The sequence below is a fragment of the Pseudopodoces humilis genome, chromosome 11 (assembly GCF_049639895.1).
Source record: "Pseudopodoces humilis isolate 2021_Gansu_Grassland_sample_001 chromosome 11, ASM4963989v1, whole genome shotgun sequence".
NCBI lineage: Eukaryota > Metazoa > Chordata > Aves > Passeriformes > Paridae > Pseudopodoces > Pseudopodoces humilis.
The window spans coordinates 9023120-9048323 of record NC_142210.1 but is presented as its reverse complement, the minus strand read 5'-3'; the positions used below and the strand labels follow the sequence as shown (position 1 = coordinate 9048323).

The 25204-nt window shown below is 39.9% G+C and overlaps 1 protein-coding gene across 1 annotated transcript in view; it reads right to left on the bottom strand.

Moving 5' to 3' along the window:
* The window catches only part of NYAP2 (neuronal tyrosine-phosphorylated phosphoinositide-3-kinase adaptor 2), a 133433-nt gene that overhangs the window by 34867 nt on the left and 73362 nt on the right, over positions 1–25204 (bottom strand). The window contains exon 4 of the mRNA XM_005527038.2: positions 16179–17276. Coding sequence (XP_005527095.1) covers positions 16179–17276 — 1098 coding nt within the window. The remainder of the gene's footprint in view (positions 1–16178; positions 17277–25204) is intronic.

Here is a 25204-nt window from a genome sequence, read left to right as displayed (position 1 = left end):
TAGATTGCAATCTATTCTTCACAGCAAATGAAGAGAAAGCCAGACTAGAATGTGTTTGCAGGAGTAAGAATTGGGCCCTGCAAGTGCCCTACCAAATAGAGTTAATTTGTCATCCAGCTGCTGCTGGAAATGCTGTGACTACCTTAGTGAAAACCTTCTCTGTGTGTGCCTCATTGACACAACTTGAACACCACCCCTTGAAATTTCACACACATGCAGTCAGCCCTTGTCACAGCAGAAATGCTCTAGCTGAGTGTGTAGCTAAGGATTTATGTACTTCAGTTTACTTAACAGAGAAGCATTTGTACTTGTTGTCTGATAAAAAAGATTTATGCATTTTAGTTTTATTGTCAGCTGATTCAAAGCACAGCAGTTCTCTGCAACCAGCTGGAAACTGTGGAACTATTCAGACTAAATAAAGATTTGGTTTACAGTATAGTTCTTTATAAGGTGTAGAAAATCAGTTTTCACCTGGCTGTCTAGACTTTGTAAATTTACATTCCACTATCCTTTCTTGGGGATTTTCAGTTCACAGTTTATCTGAAAAGTAATATATCCTAAAAATGAAAAGCAGATTGAAACAGATTATAATGTCATGTAACCCATCACAGGGCCTGAATCATTATTATTTGGTGATCATTATCAGTAACAATGATACACAGACAGAAAACAACATGTCAGTGATTTATGTAGTTTTCTGTAATATTACTTTCCAGCTCACTTGTGAATACAAAAATGAAAAAGAAAATTATTGCCTCACTTTTAGTGCAATATTTTGGGGAGTATTTTAGAATTTCAGCTTCTTTAATAAATGCCACCGGGAATCATACTCAAACTGTATTAAAAAAAAATAAATAAAAATCACTCTGCTACTTCTTGGTCGACTGAAAGAGCACTTCAGTTCCAGTGTGCTCAGGACAGCTCCAGAAATGCAGAATGCTCCCCTGCCAGGTCTCAGCCCATCACTGGCACATTTGTTGACTGACCCAGACACTTGGATGTTTTCATCTTGTCAGCTACCCCCTACTGCAAATGTAGCTCTCCTTGGAGCAAGCTCAGTGGCACAGATTATTGTGTCTCATAAGAGCACATTCCCTGCGCCACGTTTTGGCTCCTGCAGCCTGGCACAAGGCATTGGCACAGAGCAGAACACGCCTGTAGCTGCTGGCTGTGGTTACCTGTGGGGTGGGGATCTTATCATCCACTGAAGAGCAAACCAGGATGCTTTACACAGAGTAACCCTTTACAAAGCTACGGCAGGATTTAAATGGCCACTTTATCCCTATTGATCCCATCCTAAAAAAAGGAACTTTTATCAGTCAGATATTTCTATGTAAACAGCCACACAGCTGAAAGGTAGCAGTAGCTGCTGCACAGCTCTTTTTAATTTGTTTTTTTGTTTGGGAAGTGCAGAAACATAGGTTGGATCTAGGTTATCTTGTGCTGTTAAAAACCTTAATTTGGAGATAGGAAATATCAAAGCTCAGTATTGTGCTGGGAGATCACTGAATCATGTGGTGGCCACCAGAAAATCTTTTCACAGTCAAGTGCTGCTTTTTGAAAAGCTGAAATTATTAGGGAAAGCATCTTTATTGTTCAATACTTCTTCCACCAAAATGGTACATAAAAATGTAAATTTCAAGAAATAATTCACTGCTTTAAATATTTATGGACACAGTTGGTTAAACTGCCATAAAGGCACTCAAATGTTTCAAGCACTTTCAGCCGTCATTGTATTTCAATATTTAAAGATATGCATTTTTCTTATTTATTTAATCTGAATCTCAGACTTTCCCATTTAAAGTATAAGGTGGTTAAAATCTCTCATAGGCTCCATATTTTACAAATAAAATATAATCTTCCCTCTATGAAAGGTCCCCTAATAGCTGAGCACTAGGCAAGGCTGGCACATGAGCTGTGATACTAGAAAACCTGGAAATACTAAAGGAAGTGAGAAGCAAACTGAGTCAGTTGCAACTTGGACCTAAGGAAACTGAAATTACAGCTACAGAAAACATCTTACATAAAAAGCTATCATTCAAATGAGTATAACTCTGTGGCCAGTCTCCCACTCTGCTCTTAAACATAAAAATTAATTTCAGGTCCAGGTGGCTTCTTAGTGCAATGCTAAGCGATAAACAGCAGAGCCCTTATTACTGTTTGGGGTTTGGGGGGAAGAAAGAAAAGCAATTGTCTTAAGGAATTTAAAAGGAGGATTGCTCTCTGCCATCTCTCTCAGCTGTGAGCTGAAATGTATAAGCTAATCCATACATTATTAATTTATTCCTTTTTTTCTTTGTGTTTGTTTTAAACCTAAATTAATAATATATCACTCTTGGCAGAACTCACATACTGGGGGAAGAAAATGGTCTAAAATTCAGCACTCACGTACAGGTGCAAAGCAAAATCATCCAGGGTGGGGTTTGGATGTGAGCCAGGACTCCTGCTCTCCTCCAGCCTCGGCATATCAGACCTCACCTTGTCTGGCCACATGGCCCCGGCTGAGGGAGCACAGAGCACCCCAAGGGCAGAGGGGTGCAGATGCAGGATGAGAGTGCAGCCAGCACGTGGGAGTGATGGTCAGAGCTGGCAGGGACATGCCCCAGGCACAGCTCCACCAGTGTCCCTCCTGCTGCTGCCGGTGCCCGGCTGAGTGACCCCTTCCACGGGCGCTGCACATAGAGCAACGCCAAGCCTTTCAGAGAATCCCAGAGTTTCCTCCAACTGCACCCCAGGGCTTTTTATTTACCTTTACTACACATTTAAGAATTAGAGCTGCCTTTTAATGGATTTCCTGATGTGTGGTGCTTTGTCTGATCTTGTCAAACCTGATGATTTGTTGTAAATTTATCCCAACCTCTCCCAAAGAAAAATAAACAGCTGTTAATACCACACACGTGAAACATGGATAATGCTCAGTGTTTCAGCCATTAAAAAAAAAAGAGTATACTATACTGTCAGTGAAACTCATATCCTCATCTTTATTAACTATAGTGGTTTATTCTGACTTCATCCGCTTGTTAATTAAGCAGAAGTTTGCTTTGCATATCAATTTTTAATACCCCTTTTTTACAGCTAAGTGAGAGTTGCAGCAGCCAGCTTGTTCAATTAAAAGCAGCTCTGACCTAGTTCCATGCAAAATCAATAGAAAGCCTGAAAGTCTCACAAACTATCTAACATTCAGGGAAGATGTGGCTGAACTGCTTCTTGCACATTTCTGTGAGCAGTGTATGGCCTTTTTTTGTTTTATACAGTGAAATCTATTGGGGATCACATTGGCCTGCTACGGACAGCCAAGGGAGGGAAAGAGGGATTGCTGAGGAAAATGCATTTAGCTGATTTTCTGTGGCTGTCCCAAAGCTAAGTGTGCAATCCTGGTTAATAAAACAAGAGAGGAAAATAAAAAGCCACAATACAGCTAACTGAAGACTAATAAAAGGGATAGATTATAGCAAAATATTTATACCATAGATTTATCAACCAAGGCTTTAGAAAAAAGAATTCAATGAAAATTATGGAAGTTATGATCTGGTTGAAAAAATAGTATAGACTTCTTTAACTTTCAATAAACTTCAGCTGCTGGCATTAATCCCTTAAAAGACAAATTTTTAAAAACTCACCAATGTAAGACATATTCAACATTATTTGATCTCCTATGGTAAGAAGAAAAGACCTCTTGTATATTGATTGAAATAATGGAAAACCTGTTTTTACTCATAAATAAGGAGAGACATTTTTGATCCCTGGAAGTGTTCAAAAAATGTGTGGATATGGCACCTGAGGACATGATTTAATGTTGAACATGGTGGTGGTGCTGGGCTGATAGTTGAAAATAATGATCTTAGAGGTCTGTTCCACCCTTAATTCTATGATTCTATGATTGATCCAAGATTATGATATTTTGGCATATATTACAGGAGTGATGACAATCACCTGTTTCCAACAGGGCCATCATTATTTCTTAATTATTCGCTCTGTTCTTGATCTTTCAAGTTCCCATGTTCTGCTGCAAATCACATCACAGCCCCATCATCTGACTGAAGAGGCCACATCTGGAAGATATGCACTTTAGAGATGTACTGCTAAAGTAAATAATAGCAGTGTCCTGGGACTTTCTACATTATATCAAATGGCTGTCTATTAACAAGTTTTCTACTTAATTTAGACTAGTCACAATTATATAACTAAGCAGAATACTTTATTATCTGACATTCACTGCATTTTTCTTTTTTTATCATTTTCCTTTCAGACCCTGAAATACTGGAAATTGGTGACTTGCATTCAGAAAAACCTTAACAGAAGCCTCTGTCCTCTGGTGCCTTGTTGGGCAAAAACCTAATTACAGTAAGTCAAAGGGAATTCTGTTATTAACTTCAACAGAGCAAGGGTTTTCCTTCCAGCAGTTCTTAGCTGGGGCTAGCCAGTCATGCTGATTCATATGAATGTATGGAATAACTGATGATGGGGAACTGCAAACATTTCTCTTCCAAAGCTTGTGCACCCAGATCTGCTGATAATCCAGGCTGTGCTTTCAATTAAAAAACTAAATGTGTACAGATACATTTCATACCCGTAGGTGGGTATCAACAAGGTCTATGACTGTTAACAACAGATAGGATCTAAGCAGGAGAAGGAAGAAGCCTAGACTGAAAAGTCTGAGTGTAGCAGGCTTGTGAAACTTGGGTTTCACTGCCATTAGCCTTGGACTAATTAGCATTATGCATTGCACATAAGCACAGACTGCTATGCCCACCCTAAATTCTATAATGAACAAAGAAGACACTGTTAATGAAACCTGTAATAAAACTGTGGAAATCAGTCTCTATAAAGGTGGCCCAACTCTTACCAGGCATTTGATTTGAAGAGATGGTACTTAAAGGTTTTCCTTCTCAGACTCATTAATTTCACCTCTCACTCATTCTGCTATTCAGGCCCTTAAAATACACCCTTGATATTTGCATGAAGGCACAATGGTTTGATGGGTCCTGCACACACTCTAGCACAGTATGGCAAGAAATCATAAGACAAGAGTGAGCCAAAAGAGCTGAAGTATAGAGACATTTCAAGAAAAATGTTTTTGTAGAAAGTTCATGACCTTATGTTTCAAAGCTTCACTTCAAAAACATCAATCTTTCATGGAAGTCCTGACTATATTAAACTTGTCAACACTCTTTTGTCAAGTTTTCTGCTGAAAAACAGCCTTTGAACTCTTTCAGGAGTTTGAATGCAAGGTTTTTCCATTTTTTGAACACTTTCTTCTAAAGAGCATGTTTTTATCCAGATTCAGTAGTAAATTTTAGTCAGAAAATGAAGATATAGTAAAGGATACAGATTGTGGAAACTGGGGACAGAAACCCTCCCTTTTGTATGTGCACATAAAAATATCAAAGCTGAAGTGAAAATGAATTCTTTCTTGTCTATTTTGTCTATGCTTTAACTAGCTGTATGAAAAACATTTTTATTAATGCATTTTTCTTTGTTGGCTTCATTAATGAATTAGAAAATTTGCCTTTCATTATTAGAACATAAATGACAATTGCACAGCTCTCCTTTTATCCAGTATGTTCCAGGGAATCCTGACACTTCCTGGACACTGACCTCATCTGAATTTTGTTTTTACAGAGCCAGGCACAAGCAACTAATGTTGCTGTGCAGCCTCTGCCTAGCTCTAGGTCAGGATCCCAAGAAATTTTTGCTCTGCAAGTAAATGCTTAAGATTTCTCCCTGATACATGATGAAACCTTTATGTCATCTGGATTTCTCTGCATTTTAACATAATTAATTATTTTAGGCCCTCCCCACTTTTTAATTAGAGGTTTCATTTTGTGAACTGTTTTTATTCTTGCTAGAAAAGTAACTATGAAGCCATGCCAGCACAGGCTTCCGATATTGAGGAAATAAGTAGAATTGCAGATGGTCTTGTAACAGCTCTGGATGATGTCTGTGCTTGCAAGGCCTTACTATTATTCTCTTCACAAGTGTGCAGAGCAGCTACTGTGGCTGGCACAAGATTCTGTCTGTGTTACAGCACATCCAAACTACATACAAATTACACAAACATTGCTGAAGCAGTAAATTAGCTGCAGATTTCCTCGAAGAAGGTACTTTTTGAGTCATGAATTCAAATTCACACACCAAAATAAAGTAATTGCCATCTGCAGTAAAATTAAACACACAGCTTCTCTCTTTCAGATGAGTAGTTACAAGAACAGTGGTTCTCCTTACTCATTCTTAAATGCCAGATAAAGTGCTAATTGCATGTTACTGTTTCAACAATAAAATAATTATTAGGGATGGATAATTGTTCAGAGGAGTGAAAGGAACGTGAACCTTCACATCAAATTGAATGCAAAGGAACCTGATTTTTTAACATGCATGATTATCCTCACAGTTATTTCTTCAGTGTTCCTGTACTTTTTCACCTTATATATAGCTAGCATGTTTGTACACCACAGAAATTTCAGTTTGATACTTGAATAATTTACACATATAACCTAAATAAAACCATTTTTAACACTTTGATCTTTCTTATTACTGATACAGCCTTGGAAGGTTCAGAGAAATGTTCAGGGGAAGCACATCTACCTTTCCTTCATTAAGAACCCAAGACTCTTTATCAGAATATTTAATGAAAGCAGACGAGGAAATGGCGTCAAACTGGACCAGGGGAACTTCAGGTTGGACATCAGGAAGAACTTCTTCACTGAAGTTCTCTCTCTTCACTGAGAGAGTTGTCAAGCATTGGAACAGACTGCCCAAAGACATGATAGACTCACCATCCCTGGAACAGTTCAGGAAATGCCAGTCTATAGTCTGTTTGGCAAGGTGGTGTTTGGTCTAAGGTTGAACCCTATCTTGAAGGTCTTTTCCAGCCTCAGTGATTCTATGGATACATTAGATAATACACAGACAAAAATGTGCAGCATATCATCTCTTCATTCACTACTCAGCATTTATATTCACTGCAACATTCTGGAAGCCAAAGTGCAGAGTGGTTTTACAAGAAACAGCAATCTAGGACAAAGAGAGGACCCTCTTGTTGCAATTTATTATGGGATGCCCTGAAGTACATCTTCAGGGACCTTTGGATTGGGTCTTTAATGATGAGGTTTAAAAAATGAGCTTGTGCAGGCAGGAACCAAATCAGTCATGCCAAAAAAAATGTGTCCTTTAAAAATGGCTATATAAACCACTCAGCTCAAGATATTGCCAGGGTTTGTTACACAGATCAGTAAGGTAAAAGCATTTTAAGAAATATAAAGAGGAGAAATAGCAGTCTGAGATACTGGATGTTGGAAGTGAGGGAATAAACCTTATTCCTGCCTTTACTCCCCACAATGTTCCCACCATCTTCTCTTAAATCACTGAAGTATCATGTAAGAAGAGATAAGGCATTTAATTAAACCCTTTCCTTTGTAAAGATGCAATAACAGCAGTTCAAGAAATCATTGCATCTGCTTTCAGATCATAAGCTGGTGTGCAAAAGTGTTTAGTTTAACAGTGACCTCAAGCCACTCCTCTAGCTATGATGAAGATTTTCTAGTTACTGAAGGAAAACCCACAAGTTTCTGTTTTTTTCTCTCATGATTAATTTTGAGGAAACTGCTATGATCTCCTCTGTTTGAAACTTGTGCAGTATTTCACCATCCTAAAGTTCACAGTCCTTGGTTTGGTGGTGGTGGCATGGTCTGGGAGGTTTTCATTACTTTTCCTAAACAACACTGGGGTCTCCTTCCCTGAGATTTGGTTTAAGCAAAGACACTTAAATACTATCTCTATACACTTACCCGTGGAAAGTGTCAAATGGAGTTCCAAGTGCTTTATGGACACTGTGCTTGACAATAAACACAGACCTTCCTGCTAATAATCTCTAGTTTTACTTTTAGGACTTGACAAACAAAAATGCATTTTAATCCTATTGCAAAGAAAATTTGACTCTTAATTCAGAAAATGATGCATTTCCAGGTCCAGTGCTTGGTTACAAAGAGAAGTTCTGAAAGAGCTGGCAGCTTGTGCTCTGAAGCCACTGGTACTGCCAGCCCAGCCGGCTTCATCCGATGTGTCTGCGCCAACTTCCTGAGTGGAGGAAACATAAATAACCCTGCACCATTCAATTAAATCAAAGTACTTCCATTCCTATCCTCCCTTTATCCTTAGCTCCTTCACAATAGGACCTGATACCCTACACTTACACCACATCCCCTGAAAAAACCACAGTGGGAAATTTTAATAGAATGTATTTAGCAGTTTTGTTGGAGCCAATATATGATTATGGAAAACATCACCCGATTAAGTATTTCTTGCCATTAAGATTGAGCACCCATAAGTTGGTCATAAATTGTGTAGTCCTGTTTGAAACAGAAAGGCAATAAACTCTCCAATTCAGCATCCTGCTGTATCACTGCACCATTTTGAATACAAGCTGTTCTAGTCACAAAGGACACATTTATTTTCTTGAAGCCAGAGACACAGATGGTATAAACTGGAGTACCTCTCCTGATTTCAAATAAAAAGCGGTGATTTATAAGTGCTGAGGATTTGGTCTAAAGGTCAAGATATTTCTCTGGCTTAGAAAGCTCTGTTCAGGGGAGTGGGGAAAATCAATGGCACTTAAAACTGAGAACCTATTATCATTATCCATGTCCTTAAGTGAAGCACATGTTCCTTTGCTTATTTCCAATATTGTGAATTGGGTGCCAGTAAGTGAATTTAAGGCATTTTTCACCCCCTATTTTTAACAACTTTCTCACACCTTACTGTACAGTAAACCTAAACCTAAAGAGAATGTCTTTTTCATATCTTTACCCGAAACCATCTTTTACTTGAAATATAGCAGAGAGAATAGCTTTATCTCTTTTTTTTTTTACCCCTTACAAGTTTATTTCTTCTTCAGAGAAAGAAATTTTATCAAGCAGTCAAGTAATATAAACAGAAAGAATAAATAAATCTGTATACATCAATCAGAGAGAGCAGCTGTTTCCAGAAAAACCTATGCAATTATTTATGAAATTATGTCTTCTTGAATGCTTCTGCATACCCTCAGAATCCCAGGAGGGCCTGATTTCCTGATGAGCCTAAATTGCTGAATTAGAAGAGGAGACAATGCCATGGTACCAATTAGCAAAAGTATTGCACGTCGTCTCAAAATGCTTGTTTTCTGTTTTAGTAACAGCATCTAACAAAGACATTCCTTCATCCTAAGCATGGAGGAACACCCCACCATCAATGACCTGAATGACTAAATGCCCTTAAAATGACCATACTCACTTTTGTGTCAAAGCAGCAAGACAATAAACACACAGCATGCATTTCAATCAAGGAACAGGTGTCCATTGATTTATCCATTGGAAACAAGTTCTCAAACCTGACATTACCCGTGCTGCTGGGAAAGAATGGAATTACTGCCCTGCAATACAAAATGGGGCAGTGATGGTGGAGCTGTGGCATGGAATTATTATGCTGGGATGTGCAAGGTGCCACAGGGCTGCTGTGGGTGCTTCCACACATTTATCCTTTGTACCTTTGCTTTGCAGCTCACTGCTTCCCCTTCAGACTAAAAAAACCCATATTACGTGATGTTTTCCTGCCTTTTGTGGGCTTAGCTGAAAGACCTTACTGACACTTCATGATTTTTCTTTCCAATTATTGTCTGTGATTGCTAATTGGGGAATGGCAGCTTCAACAAGAGTCTCCAGCTGGCTGGATTAGCTGATTAAACTGAAAATACTTAGTCCAGTGCACACCTTCCTTTGCTAGGGATCTGAGGACTACTGTGGAAGGACAACAGCAGGCATGGCTGAAGCAGTGCTCAGGACCACTGAATTGCAATGCAAATCTTGTTTTTTCCCCAGAAATTTGGCTCCTGAAGGATGCTGACCACCTCTGGACCCCACTGTGTACACTTCAGGCATTTTCAGTGCTGTCCCACAACATGTCACAGCCCCCAACAGACCTGTCCCTTAGGGGAGGACAGAGCTGTAGAGAACCAAGTGACCTTGGCACCTTTGTGGGTGCAGGTGTCCACAGCTCTTGCCTCAAATTTTCACTCACAAGCGAGTGTCTGCAGAAAGTCTTTCTGATGCTGCTAGTCCTTGTCCTGCTGATATCTTGGTAGATCAGAATAGATGTAGCAACTTAGCCCTCTTGGGGTTTGGCTAAATGGAATTAACTGTGGTAAAATCATACCTTTCTAGGGGTGGACAAGTGTCACTCTCTTCAGGGCTGGTGTTCTCTTTACCTTTTCCTCTGGTACTTTCCTCTGCTCCCACTAAGTGTTTGCTTTCAGACCTACTTTCAGGACTGTCAAATGAGATGTGACTGTTTTGATCACCTCATTTAATCCCACACATATCATGGCTCATCAGACTACAAAAGCTTACTATTAGGGAAATGGATGCCTCTCCAGTGATGGAGAAATCAGTACACCTCTGTCTCAAAGTTATTCAGGAATAACTGAAAAGCTGTAGCTGTCTCATTAGACTGAATGTAACATTCATACTGCATAGAATCAATTGTTACAATGCAAGAAAAGGGACAGAGAATTAGGCTGACATCCCTTTAGATAACAGTATGGAAAATAAATTAACCTGGAGGTTAGAAATGAGGTAGGCATTCAAATGGAATCTCTAATGCTGACTCAGCTGTGCAGTAGTTGAGCAATGGATGTAATGAAATATCTATAATGGTTTTTATGGCCAGCCTCATCTTGCAGGCAAGATTTTCCTCTTCAGGAGAACAGAGGCTGAGCAGGTATACAAATGAGAAGGTATGCACACAATGCCATCCCAATCCCACCCTCCTTAGGCCAACATTTCTCATCCTAACTCTGTTAGAAATGAATCAACTGAAATCCTGCCCTAGGCCCCTCATTCTGGACTTAATGCATGAAGATAGAGGTTAAATGGGCCCATGTGGGGTGAGTTTTCACTTGATGCATCTCCCAAACTCTGTTCTCCATCACACTGTTCTATCTAACTAGGAGCCCAAAACTGACTGAGAAACATAGAATCACCTGGATTAGAAGGGACCTTAAAGGGACCATCTAATTTCAACCTCCCCATCACAGGCAGGGATGACATTCACTAGATCAGGCTGCTCAGGGCCCCATCCAATCTGTCTTTGGACACTGCCAGGGATGAGACAACCAATACTTCTGTGGGATTTCTAGCTTCCTGGAAAGCAGCAGCATTAAAAAAAAAATAAAAAAAATTCTACTCTAAGTCTCAGCTGCCTGAAATCAGCCTAAACTCCTTTATAACAACTGATCTACTTCAGCATCTCTCCTCTCCTCTCCTCTCCTCTCCTCTCCTCTCCTCTCCTCTCCTCTCCTCTCCTCTCCTCTCCTCTCCTCTCCTCTCCTCTCCTCTCCTCTCCTCTCCTCTCCTCTCCTCTCCTCTCCTCTCCTCTCCTCTCCTCTCCTCTCCCTATTTGATATGTTTAGATTCTTAATTCAGTAGCAGCCAGGAAGAGGAAATGTTAGTAATTATCTCAATTTTCAATCACTATAACTGATTTTTCAAAGCACGTTCACAAATTTCCTCCCTTTATGTGACTAGAAGCTGAAGAGTGAAACTCCGTGTAGGCAAACACCAAAGCAGCTCTGAAGCCCTGCAGAGCACCTCAGGAAAACAAAAACCTGAGCTGTTGTGCATCACTTGTTCTGATCTCACACCTTGTGCTCATCCAGAGTCAGAGCACACAGCTGAGGTCACTGCTCTCTTGTGCAGTTCATTAGGGTGAATGTTTGCAATAATTGCTCCAAACTGGCATGAAGCTCCCAGGAAAATGTGAGGAAACAGAAGGCTTAACGAATGGAAACAATCAATATACAGAAAGAAAGGTTGACCCTGACAAGGATTTACAGGACCATCTCACAAAGAAAGCTTTGGAGCCATGCACAGCCTGAAAGCCAGCGCGGTGCAGATGCACAGCAGCCTCTGTTCTGTTCTGTAGGATGTGGGGATGCCTTCAGGCATATGACTCCAGTGCTAGTTCCTCATGGAGTACAGAGTGTTTCTATGGTGCAGAAGTGACAGAAGCTCCAGAAAAGCTTCAGACCATTCCCTTCCTCTCCCTCCATAAATCCTCTTTACTGAAGGACATGGCTAACACAGACAGCGCGCACAGTGATGACAATGGGACTGTGCGGTTCCACACAGCTGGATCGAGTGGCCATACTTCAACAAATTCCAGCTGCTTCACAAAAAGGCACAGTGCAGCAGCCCAAGGACACCTGGCAGTGTTGGTATCCTTTAAATAGTTTCCCTTTAATCTCTGAGAACTGACATTTTATTTCACAGGGGTCTGCCAATTGTTAAGGCACACTGCCATGTTATCCCACAAAAATGCAGAAAGGATTAAGGAACAGTCAGTGACAATTAATACTTGTCTTTTCCACTCTTTCACATTCTTCATGTTCTACACCTTTCTTCAGTTTTCTGTAGGGTTGTCTCCATCTTTCTTTTTTTTTTTTTTTCATAATGTTCTACCAATTTTTTTTTTTAATTTCTGATTTGGCATTACAATTTGTCTGTTATTTTCTCCCCACTTTCATAATTGTCTGTATAACATATTTAAGATGTTAAAAGCATACAAAAGGGTTTTTAAAAAACAGAACAATAAGTGAACTGCTTATAAAATCCAGATTGGCACATTACAGCTGCAGCCAGTGGATGCTGACTGTGTTCATCAATGTTTGGAGCTTCAATGGATGCACATATCCTCAGAAAATGTGGCCCTGAGGTGAAAGACTCCTCACCACCACTGATTTACCCCAATTTCTCAATAACACAAATGAACCCTAAAGAAATTAAATGGAGAAGAATACAAATGAAAAAAAAAACCAGAAAAGTGAAGAAAATAATAAAGAAAGGCTAAAAGGGCAACCTTACTTGTATACTAAAGCTTTTGACTGGAAATAATTTTTGTGTAGTCCCACCTCCTCAAGAAAAAAACCCAACCAAACAAAACAAAAAAATACCCACTCAAAAATGACACAAATTAAAAGCCAGCAAATACATTTGAAGTTTGCACTTGGATGCTGAATTTCCACAGTCAGTTTGTTCTAACCATAAAGGTGAGACAATTATCTCTGTAATTGCTGAAGTATTTTCCAAATAGACTCAGCTGAACATAAAATTTAGTATTGTGCTTTTTTTGAGACTAGCATATGGTAGTGAGAACTTCAGACAAGTCACAGGAGGCAGAGTCTTGGAGAATTCAATGAGAAAGTTGCTTGAGATGTGGTCAGAATAATTTAATATTTTAGAAGCAAATATTCTTAATTTCCTAGCATGACTTTTTAAGAGTCATATATCTTCTTTTTTGTATGTTTATTATCCTCTAGATTATGGAAATCTTTCTGTATGCTGAGAACAAATTACCTTGACAGGGCAGTCCCATTTAGTCCCACCCTGCATTTGCTCTCCCACTGCTTCAAACACACGGAACCACACCAGAACGGTGTGGGTGCCTTAAGGCTTTCAGAGTGATTTGTAAGATCAAGGTTTCTTTAACATATCAGATGAGTAGCCCAGCCTCCCCTGTCTAACACCATGTAAATCATGACATGTAAATGCAGCAGTCTGGTCAAATGCCATGTTCAAATCTCCCAATTGAGATTCTTTATGGTGGATCATTTCAATGTAGAATTGAAAGACATAAAATGTCAGACCTGTATGTGCTTTCTATAAATCTTGGAGTGTCTTCTACCTCTGCAATATCTGAGCACAAACCTGATTCTTGCTCAGGGCAGTAATCCCACAGGATTAAGTCATACTGTAAATACCAGACAAATTACAATCGGATTAGATGTGTAGTCTGTTCATTTACTCAATACAGCTGCACTCCAGAGTCTTTTCACCACTGGTGTCTATAACATGAATATTTTTTTCTTAAATAAATGAACACAATTTCAATTTCATATCTCTCTTGTTCTTACCATTTGTGGCCAATAAGGAGCACATTTCTACTTCCTAAGGAGCAAAGAGAGTGCTCCTTGAGAGGCCAACAATGCTGTTCTTGGTACAGGTCCGCAGGACAAGATTTAGTTTAAATTTATCAGTGAAAAGTACTTTGAAGGTTTTGCATTCAATTTCAGTCGAGTATAATATAGCAAACATGTTCTGGAGAACATGTATGAAACAGCAGCACTGACATGCTGAAACTTCTCAGGACTTGGAATATTCATGGCAGGAATTTCTCCAGGTTCCAAACTTGCTTACACTGGTGAGCGTACAAACCTCACTGGGTAGAACTGGTGTAGCATGGGATTTACAGGAGATTTCTGCTCACTTATGAATATGAAGAATATTTAATAATGTTCAGTATTACCTGCCAAAATCTCCCTAGCACTTCACTGAAACTATTTATAAATGTCACATCACATCCCTCATAATTGTTCCCAATTATAAGAATCATCTTGCCTTTTAGATACCAACTTGCTTCCATCCAGCACACAAATCTGGTGTTACTGTTGCTTTACTACTGTAGTTAATTAATGAAACCCTACTGAATCATGGAGCTGAGATTTCCATGAAACAGAGTTAATGACTACAGGCCATGAAAATACTAACAGCAAATTTAGCAAACTGCTGCACCAACTAGAATTCTCAGCATTTTGCTAACTCTTTTCTCACCTTCACCTTCTGATTGCAGAGTCATTACCCCTGATGTGTACAGAGATAAATAATACTGAGGCTGGAGAAGTGGAGCCAATGGGTCAGGAAGGATGAGTTGCAGGCCAGCCTAACCCATTGCCACCAAGCTTCTCCATTCTCACACAAAGGCATGTCCTCGCTCAGCTGCAGAGGTGTGAGGCAGAAAACTCTGTCCATGGAAACTCAGAGAGGGTGTCCTGCTGAGCACCCTGAGCATGCCCCAAAGTGCTGTGACCACACTGAGATGAGTGACATAACAGAGTGGCACAAACACAACCAGAAACACAGTGTGGAATTCAGTTCCCTTCCATAGTGATAAAGTAGCTGGGAAAGCAGAACACTCTTTTGTCAGGTATAAACCAGTGCAGTTTACCATACCGTATTGAATACGTTAGAGCTGTCAATAGCCATAATATAGTACCTACACAAACATGAGATCAGCTGCTCTCCAAAGACAGCTTTTTCATTAGGCAGGTGTCAACAATTCAAAGTCATAAACAGATTTTACCGAAGTGGAGGAGAAAGCATCCCAAGTCTGCTTTGCACTGAGACAGGAGGTGTTAGAACGACCATCCACTGCAGGACACCCACTGAACAGGAACATTTTTGCAACAGAAATACTGGTGCCAGGTTCTGCTTTCACACATGTGACTCCTCTTAATTTCAAAAGGAGTTTCCATATTCCACTAGCTCAGAAGTACATGGTGTACATAGTGTAAACCTGAATGCATATGGAACATTGATTTTATGACACAGCATATGATAAGTCAATATTGGCTTAAGCTTTTCCTGTACAACCTCCTTCTGTGCATTTCTTCCTGTGTGGGTTTATAGGTTATGTGCATTATAGGTTATGTTGGTTTTCAGATCAATTCACAGCACAAGCTTCCAAAGAGTCACAGCCATCCAGCTGAAAGATATTCCACGGCACAGCATGGCAGGAGAGGAATGGTTTACACAGAATCACAGAACTGTGTAGGCTGGAAAAGCCCTCCAAGATCATCAGCCTTAACCTTTGCCCCAGGTTTAACCAGGGTTAAACTGGTACCTCTGGTTGCCACCATATTTTCCAGGATTTCTGGCCAAGTTAAGGGAAATCGGTGGATCTTTGCAAACAACTCTCAACAGTTACTGTTTGTTATTTTGCTACAAGCTGTTTACTTTCTTAGCATCCATCACAAAAGGAAAGATGTGACAAGGTGGGAAGATCCCAACTGACATGGAACCTTTACAGCTGTGGAAAAATTAGTGAAAACTCACTCTTTTTGCAAGACCAAGCCATGAATTGTACTTTTAAGTGCAGTATGCATGCTTAAAAACCTTAGAAGTATAACAATATCATGACTAAATAACTTTTAGCAATAATAATTTTTCTTTTCATTACAAGAAATTTCTATAAGGAATTCAGAATTCTGAGTTATTTAAATTTTGCAAGCATTTGATTTAGTAAAGTAGCAATTATTTTATAAAGTAGCAGTTATTATTATACAAAGATGAGGAAAAATTATATCAAGGACTTACTTTCTGCAGGTTCCTTAGATCTTCTGCCACTGGAGGATTTCCTCAGGAGACTTCGTCCTGAGGTGAAGAGGCTGGTTAGCTCCTCCAGAGGACTGGTGGGTGTCCGAGAACGAGAACTGCTCTGAGATGATGACCCGTAGGTGCTGACTGAGACACTGACCATCTTTCCTCCTTCTTGCAATGTGTTTCTGGCTGTAGAATGAGGCACTGATGGAGAGCTTCTTGAGAGACTTCCTGAATGTACAGAGTCATAAGGTGGAGGTCTTTTGAGGCTTAAGGGGGTAAGAGACCTACCCATACTGACAGGAGAAGGTGAGGCGGAGTGACTTTTAGGATAACCGTGTGGAGACTGCGTTCTGTATAAAGTAGAAGGATGAGGAGGTGAGGAGGTGTGCCCAGGGGTGCTAGTTCCATGAGATACTGTCTGGTCTTTCTCCAGTTTTTGATGGCCTGGTGTGTGAGGTGGCAGTGAAGACGGAGAAGCTCCAGCTTGCTGTTTGATGTAAGACACATTTTCTAAGACGGGAAGCTTTGTGACCTCCAGTGGAGTTAGAGGAGACTCATCAGAATTTGGGGAACACTGCACTGGTGCTGGTGGGAACACCAGCAGTGGAGGTCTGTGAGAAAGCAGGTTTGGAAATGGCGGGGGTATGTCACAAAGCAAGCCCTTGGGAGTAGATGGCACTGAAGACTTGGTGAAATCTAGGTCAGGCACTGTGGGAGTAGCACACTGAGAAGAACAAGTGTGATGGTCATATTCACATTGACATTTTGAATCTTGGCCTACGTCATCAAATATAGGGTATTTCATCTCCTCATAGACTGCTTCGCTTTGGTCATCCTCATCTTTTTTGAAGTCTCTGAGAATATTCCCAACCATTTCAATATAAACAGGCTCTTCTTCCTCTGTGTCTGGAGCAGGACTGCTGACCTGCGAGAGCGAGGCATCCCTAGTGAGGGTTGTCTTCATAGGGCCATGCTTTTTGATATACGTTTCATCAAAAGATGTGCTTAGCTGAGTGTTCGGGTTTCGTTTTGGCTTAGGAGGTGGAATCTTCTTTGTGTACTCATCACTGTGAGGTCTTGGTTTGGCTGACACTGACAACAGAACAGAACAAACTGGTCAGAAGCCTGTAACACACTTTGTCAACCATAGGGTCTCTGTTACAGTGTAATAATTCTGAAATGGATTTCCTGGGACCAGCTTGTTGCTGGTTTTCTCTGTTTTTTCATCAATAGAACACTATAAAAATAACACTCAATTCAAAACACTCCTAGACTTCCCTCAGAATGCTCTGACACTCCAGGATTAAGTAACTAGTGAGCACTTCCTCCGAGACATCTGTTCTTTCCCAAACTCTTTGGGACAGGGGACTTTCCATTTTTAAATATATGCTTTTCAAATATCACTGTGGGATTTTAAAGACCCAGAGTTGCCAATGACATAACACTAAATATCAAAATTAACTCCTTTTGGCTCCAAGAGAACGGTTAAGATCCTGGACAGTCATACTGGAATGACAGTGAGGTAACTGCAGTGACAAAGTGATGAATCAAGACCTTTTTATTTATAGTGACTTCTTGCATAAAGCACAGATATTGTCTCAGCATTATCTGAGAAGGAAACTACTCATACATAAACTGTAAAATCTGCTGTTGAGATAATCCTAGTGATTTATCTGGACTCTATTCTATTGTCAGAATCTCATGAATCTCTTAGTGAGATTTCTGTGAAGTCAAGGAACAACAAAGTATCTCAGAGATTGTGATCCTTTCCACACCGGTTACTTATAGAAACCTTGTCTTTGAAATTAAAAATCAAAACATTGTGATTTAATTCATTTGAAATGAGAGGTCAAGGGTTTCTTGGAAATTATCATTTATGAATTAAACAATAAAGAAACTCATGCAAATTGCATTTTGTTCGCTTTGCACAGAGAGCTAATAAAACATCTCATTAAATGGTAGGGTTAATAAAATGCCTCATTAAATATTTAAGTGAAGTCAGTTTTTATCCTAAGCAAGACTCAACAAACCTGTTCAGAAACGAAATTTATCACATATACTAAACCTAGCTTGTATTTCTAGAAGGTAATCGATACCTCATTGGTAAGTCCCCCAGTTCAAACAAACACACAGAACTAAACTAGTGGCCAGGTTAGAACAGTGGCTTTCTTGCCTTTCCAAATTTTGTTGCTCCTTTTAATTCACTACTGCATATCTGCCAGTTTGAACTCTATGCTCAGAGAAATTTCCAGACACCTTCTGCTGACCCATCAGCAAACAGCCAGCAAATGCCTGATGCTAACCCAGGCAGGCAGCACTCGGGGAGTTGAAACCCCTCTTTTAGAAAGAGCCATAAAGATATTCCTAAAGCCAGCAGTGAGATAGTGCTCTGCCAGCTCAAAGACAGCATTCTGAGTCTGGGAGGATGCTGGCTCAGAGCTGGAAGACATCTACATTAAAGCACCTTACTAACGTGGTTTGCTCACTATCAGAGGAGGATCCAAACAGTGTTATCACTTTTTCACACTCGTGCTTTGATCTGCTAAATAACTTCTGCTCAATTCCCACAAGGTGTAGCAGTAAAGGCAGATGATAAACAAGTTTTGTTCAGGAATAAGGAGCTGTGCATGTGTACATATACAAAGTAATGAGACTACTCTTTGTAAGTAGCATTTGTTTTAGCTAACACATAACTAAGGTACAACAAGCAAAAAGCAAAAGAAATCCTGCAAGAATTAAAAGGAAAAAAATACTCAAAAAATTATATTATACTTTCATGATGGTTCCAATTAATGTGTTCCACTTTGCAGCAGGCTATGGACATGCAAAAGCTACCACAGATAAGAGTGTTTGGTAGCTTGATAGTTTTTCACTATGTGGATATATCCTAATGCATTTTAAATTTGTCTTTTTAATTAACCCAAATTAATTTTCTTGAATGTATTAGGCTAGACTTTTGGGAATAAGATGTAGGCTACCAGAATCATTTGGGCTTTGCAGAAAATATTACTTGTGATGTATTTCACAATACTAGCAGATTTTTCTTGCCTGCTTCCAGCTAAATCACTATTTCATTTCTGTTTAGTGTCTTATTTGTATATTATGTTTTCATATATTCTACTAGCATAAACTTGATCTCAGTCCTCTCTCCAACTTCTGTTAATCTGATTTACAACCCTGTCAAAAGCAATCTTACTCAGATTGCTGTCATTAAAATGAAGAGACAGTCAATGAAACTGGCACAAACTGCCTGATCATTTGTGAACATGTTGTACATGACCTGAACTCTACTTCAGCTACATCTGAAAATCCAGTATTTTGTAAACACAGGCTTCTCACAGTCTTCAGTTCCCTGTGCATCACGCTGCCATCACTAATGGACACCTGAGAAAGGAACATTTCCTGCTCCTCTGCTTCCACAGATCCCTGTTCCCAGTGCTGCCTTTTACATCTTCTGTGCCACAGGTGTCACGCTGAGAATGTGCTCTGTCTTACAGCCACAACCCCACGCTTTGATGTCTTTATCAGGATGGTTATTAATGATGGACAAAATAATCAAAAGCTGAGTTACTCTTGTGCTGTGGTCATTCAAGGCTAATGTTAACTGAAATTCTTTTCTAAAACCAGCCAAAAGAGGTCAAAAGTACTGTGGTTTTAAATTGCTAGAAAAAGCATATTTTCCTCTTCCCTCATTACATTTTCACAATTTTTATCCCACTGAAGAGGTTCTGCTACATGGTCTAAACCCATCCTTGGGTGTTGGAGCTCCCATATCCAACATTCACAGGTTATTACATTACAAATGAGGAAATGAGAAATGTCAAGGAAAAACGACTGACATTTTGCCATCTAGTCTTGTATTTTTGCATGGGTTGAAATTAAGTACCACAATGACACACAGAGCCTCATCTGCCATTGCATGATATGTAGCATTAGCCTAGAATATATTGATGACATTATCAACCAAAAGGTCAAATGACCCAGTTTTTCTGTATGAGACAGGGTAAAACATGACAAGGTGATTTACTTTCCATTTGCTACTTAAAGCATTTTTCCTTTGCTGTAGTTTATTTTACTAAGCCATCTCTTTCCAGGAGATGGTGTGCTACTGAGATCTTTTTCCCTTCATGACAAATTGGACTTTTCCAACTAAAATTCTGAACTAAATTGTTTAAATATTTTACAAACCTTAAAAAGTACCTCCTATATGCTACACAGAGCATGAACATTGGCTGCTATAGGACTCCCTAGAGAAAATACACAGGTAAATGGATAGAGCTAATAACAAAGAAAGCTTTTTACCATTACTAGGAACAGAGGAACTGTTCACACCCACTAGAAAGTCTCTCAGCTCCAGGAGGACATTCAGGAGGCATACTGAATTATTTTTAAGAAGGCTATGGTGCAAGACAGTTAGATTTATTTAACAACGGTTTCTACTCTTAAACACAGCTCCCTGGCAAGGGCTGAACTCTACAGCACACCTGTTAATGGAATATGCATCATGAACTACTGCTCCAGCACAGAACAACAGAGAAAAGTAACAGGAATCCTGCAGCTAAACAGACCTGTGCAAGGCTAATGAAAGGAGCAGGGAGTATTTGTTCAGTTCCTGTGTTACCAACATTTGGCAGGGATAGATGTGCATGAATGCAGAAGCCCTGGCAAGATTCCACACCCAATGAAAGGAAATTATTTGGCAATCCCCAGAGAGAAACAGGCAAGATTGCTTAAAGTACTTGACATTTATCAGGCAGAAAAAACATTCAGTGCCCGCTGGGAACATAAACTTCTATGAAAAGCAAACCACGCTGGCATATTGGTGATACACATATTGCCATGTTGTCTGCCCTAAACATGGAGTAATTAAGTGCTTTTCAACATGAATTACTACGTCCTTGATGAAACTGTTGCCTGTAACTTGTGTTGAGACTCTGCCACTTGTATACATCAGAGCACAAGAGTCGTGATCCAAAGCTAAATGGAAGAAATGAAAGTGAGAATTGGTTCTTTCCCCACCAGGTGCAACTTTCCTCAAACATCAGTTGCAAAGTTCACCACAAAGCTCTTATGAGTGCTTCTATTGCAGACACACACAATCACAAGAGCACCAGGCCTGTGAGGAGTTTGAGCACTTGGGAGGTGCTCAGGGGATGATGCTCAGCACCTCCTCCACGGTCCTGTCCTCGCAGGAGCTGTCCCAGCAGTGGGAGCTCTGAATGCTGTGCCAGCACCTCCTTATTTGCATCAGAACCACCCAAGCTACCACAGCTGATAGTCTGGAGACACAAGGATCCCTGCAGACAAAAGTGACCTCTCCAGAGTTCCCACTGCTTGGGCAGGAAGTCTCCATGTTTAGCAGGGCAATTCTTCCAAGCAGCTATTGGGCTCGAACAAACTAAGGGAAACAAGAGATGCAGCTCTAGTAACTCCAGGTCTCATCTCAAAGCAAGAAGCCCAGTGCTTAAAATAGCCTCATGGAAGCCCTACTGAATAAGGAGAATATGACATTTTTGAAATGAGATATTTGTAGTGCAAAGGTTATGCATAGCTTTCAGACATGCCCAGACAATCTCCCTTTCACAGTTAATTTTGGAAATAGAGAATGCTTCTGGTATTCTTCTGAAGTATTTTTTAATTCTTTAAGGAGAGACTGAAGTATGAAAATATGTTGTTAGATTGTTGTTTATTATTTGCTCACTGTATAAGGAATGAGTGAAAACATCTAAAATTAAAATTAATTTTTCTATTTTATATTGTCCTTTGGGTATTTTCCAGCTTTTGCATTCCACAGACCAATCCAGTGAATTGCTCTGTTCACTGTAACAAACAGAATAAAACCACACATAGGAAAACTGTTCGCTTTCAATTTCTATAGGAGTCTATAAATTCAATGAAGGAATTATTTAGGGACTAATTTTTTAAAAAAAAATTATTAAAAATGTGACTTTAAATGCAGAAGGAATGAATCTTGTTGTATTTTTGGGAGTAACTCTATGAAAAAGAGCCACCAGGAGTGAAAAGAAATAGGATTTCTTTAATTAAACCCTGAATGTGCTGGATACTGAATCACAGATGCACAGATTCTGATTTACATCACATAATTCTAAAGAGAACATCCAGCTTTAGGGCAGTACAGAGCCTATAGATATATGTGCAAGTTCAAGACGATGAACAAGCAGTTCACTAATGCCAGCGGGGTTACTTGCACAGGATCTTAAGTACATTTGTGCACCAGTGCTTATATTGGGTTAGATTTCATTATCGCTGTAGATGAAGTTTGAATAGTCTTAGTGAAACTGATTTTTTAAAAGGCACAGTCATCTGAACTGTGCAAAAGATTGGCACTCAGGAGACCTGAGTTTAATTCATCTCTTTTCACAGGCCACAGGGCCTCACCAATCATTTTACTTCCTAATGCCACCTTTTAATGTTTCTCTTCTGCCATGTTAGGCTCTAAGGTATTTAACACAAGGGTCTTACTTTTAATTTATTTATTTCTATCTAAACTTGCACAGGGCTTCCTATCATAGGAAAGCAACAGTAGAAAACAAAAAAAAATAAAAATTAAATGTAGTTATTTGAGACATGCAGTGTTGAACATGCATCTTTTCTTCTCCAAGAAATATCTGAAGGCAAAAGTTCCTATACTGTGAATAGCCATAAAATATACACACACAAAGATGCATCTTAGCAAGCAATTATTGAAACATCATCAATAGTTTGAAGTAACATCAGAGAATGTATTTCTCTCAAGAAAAAAATCTGGCCCTCAAAATAACATTGTTCCAATGGACACAAGGCCTTTCCCTGCAGGTTACCTCCTCCTTTCCTAAAAGATGCTCTAAAAGAAGGGAAGCACATGGGAGGAATAAAAGGACCATCTGATTAATTCAAACAGGCAATTCAAACTGTGGTTTCAGCACAATGGTTTCAAGCAGTACATATTTCTTCCCCCTCCTGAATCTATTAGCTCTTAGCGGAAATTATTTGGGCATTTAAAGAGGACAAAACTATACTGAAAATGAAAGGACTAAAAGTCAGTGTCATAAAATAATACTGACGTGCTACTTGTATGTCTTAAGGCTATGATTAAAGATACTTCCTCAAAAGTATCCAGGTCTCTTTATTTTGGCTATGATTTCTTTTGGCTTTTAAGGTGATTGATTTCTGCTCTAATTCAAAGTGGTGGAGAGCTTGTGGCTCTGGGATTGATACTCCAGAATTAAATATCAGTGCAACAGAGAGCAGAACCAGGGTCTGCAGTTAAATCCAGCTCTGCATTGCTCCAGCAGTCCAAGCACTGCAGCTGACTGGAGAGCCACTGCCCCGTGACTGGAGATTCTGCTCCCAGGTTCAGCTCAGGGCTGTGTATCTGGGCCACAAAACTGAACTGAACTCCCAGCCCCAATACCACAGCCCTTTACACCCTGCATATGCCAAGGTTGCCACAACTTCCTGGGGCTCACAAAAGCCAGCCTGGGGCACCAGTGCCTTGCTGCCAGAGCCTCCTGCCAGCACAGCAGGGGCTGACAAGGGCAGCCCCAAAGGTCCCAGGATATGTCAAAACCTTTGTAGTATCAGCATGGTGCAGAGAGTCCCTAGCCAAATTGCCATATTCCAGAGCAGACTGACTTCCAGGTTTTCTTCTCCACAGCCCTCACTTCTCTATCTCCACCTGGCCAATTACCCTTTCCTACAGTGCAAAGGTCTCCAAAAACTTACAAAACATTACAAAACGAATGTCTCCTCCTGAATGCCCAGCCTTGTGCTCTCCTATAATTTGAACTTCACATCCTTGTCTTTTTAAAGAATGAGTAATTTACGTCCCTGATTTTTCCAGATAACACTGAGTAGGCAAAGGAAAAAAAAAAAAAAGGGTATTTGGGAAATAATTACAAATTATTTGCAATCAAGCTGTTGTGTACTATTCACTGAAGCTAAAAGTTATTGTCAGTTGGCACAGGCCTGGTAAGGCAAGAAAAAGCAAGACTTTGGATAATTAAGGAAAGAATAGTCAATTTCAATCATCCTCCTTTTACAAGAAAACTGATATGCTGATTGCAAATGGAGGCAAATGAAAATCCCACATTAACTTCTTTTAGGTTATTTGCTGGGTACCCATCAAGAAAAAATATTCTTGAAGGAATATGACCATACAAAAGGGGCCAGATCACTGGCATTACATGGGTTTAAGTTAGAGATGTTCCAGTGGAAGAGGCTCTGAGGACAGAGAGGTGGGAGGATTACTGGGGAAAGATCCTCATGCTGCCCACACATGTAACAAGTATTTTTGAAGTTCTGGTTCATTCTGAAGTCTGCAATATGCAAAACAGGTTTTGCAACCAGTTTTACAGTGACAATAAAAATTTCTGTAGCTCTATATACTCTGAAGGAATTCTAGAGAAAGGCAATTGCTATGGAAATTTCTCTATCACAAGCATCATTAGTGAAGAATGTGCAAACAGAATTACTGAATCATGCATGAAGACAAATTAATTTACAAAGTCTATGTGCTTGTTTGTTGGTGTCTCTCATGCAGGAACCTATGAAGAGCTGGAGTATTGAGGGGTTAAGCTTTTTCACAGCAGAGTACAAGTAAAACAGGCACAGAGCAGAAACATCAGTAAAGCCCTTCTAGTTTATAGCACCATTTATGGAGTCTTGACATTGTGAAAATGAAAACTGAAGAGTTTGCTAGTTTACTGTGAATTAGCTGCTAGTGCTCTATTTTAGCTCCCCACAAACTGACTGCACTTCACATGCAGAACAATGGGTGATACCAGCCTTCCCCACCCCCCAGAATCAGCATTTTTGTTGCGGTGCAGTTCTCATGGAGCTGTCACTCTGCAGCTTCCCTATCACACAGAAGATGGTGATGCTCTGAGTTTCTACAGGCTGTGCCATGGGATGGCTGCAAGTGCAGTAGCATTTCTGTTGGCCTGTAGAAAGAAAATATCTCTCCTCTGTCCAGAAAAGGAAGCTTCTGGCGGTGTGTGAAGAGCTAAGTCCCATCAAGA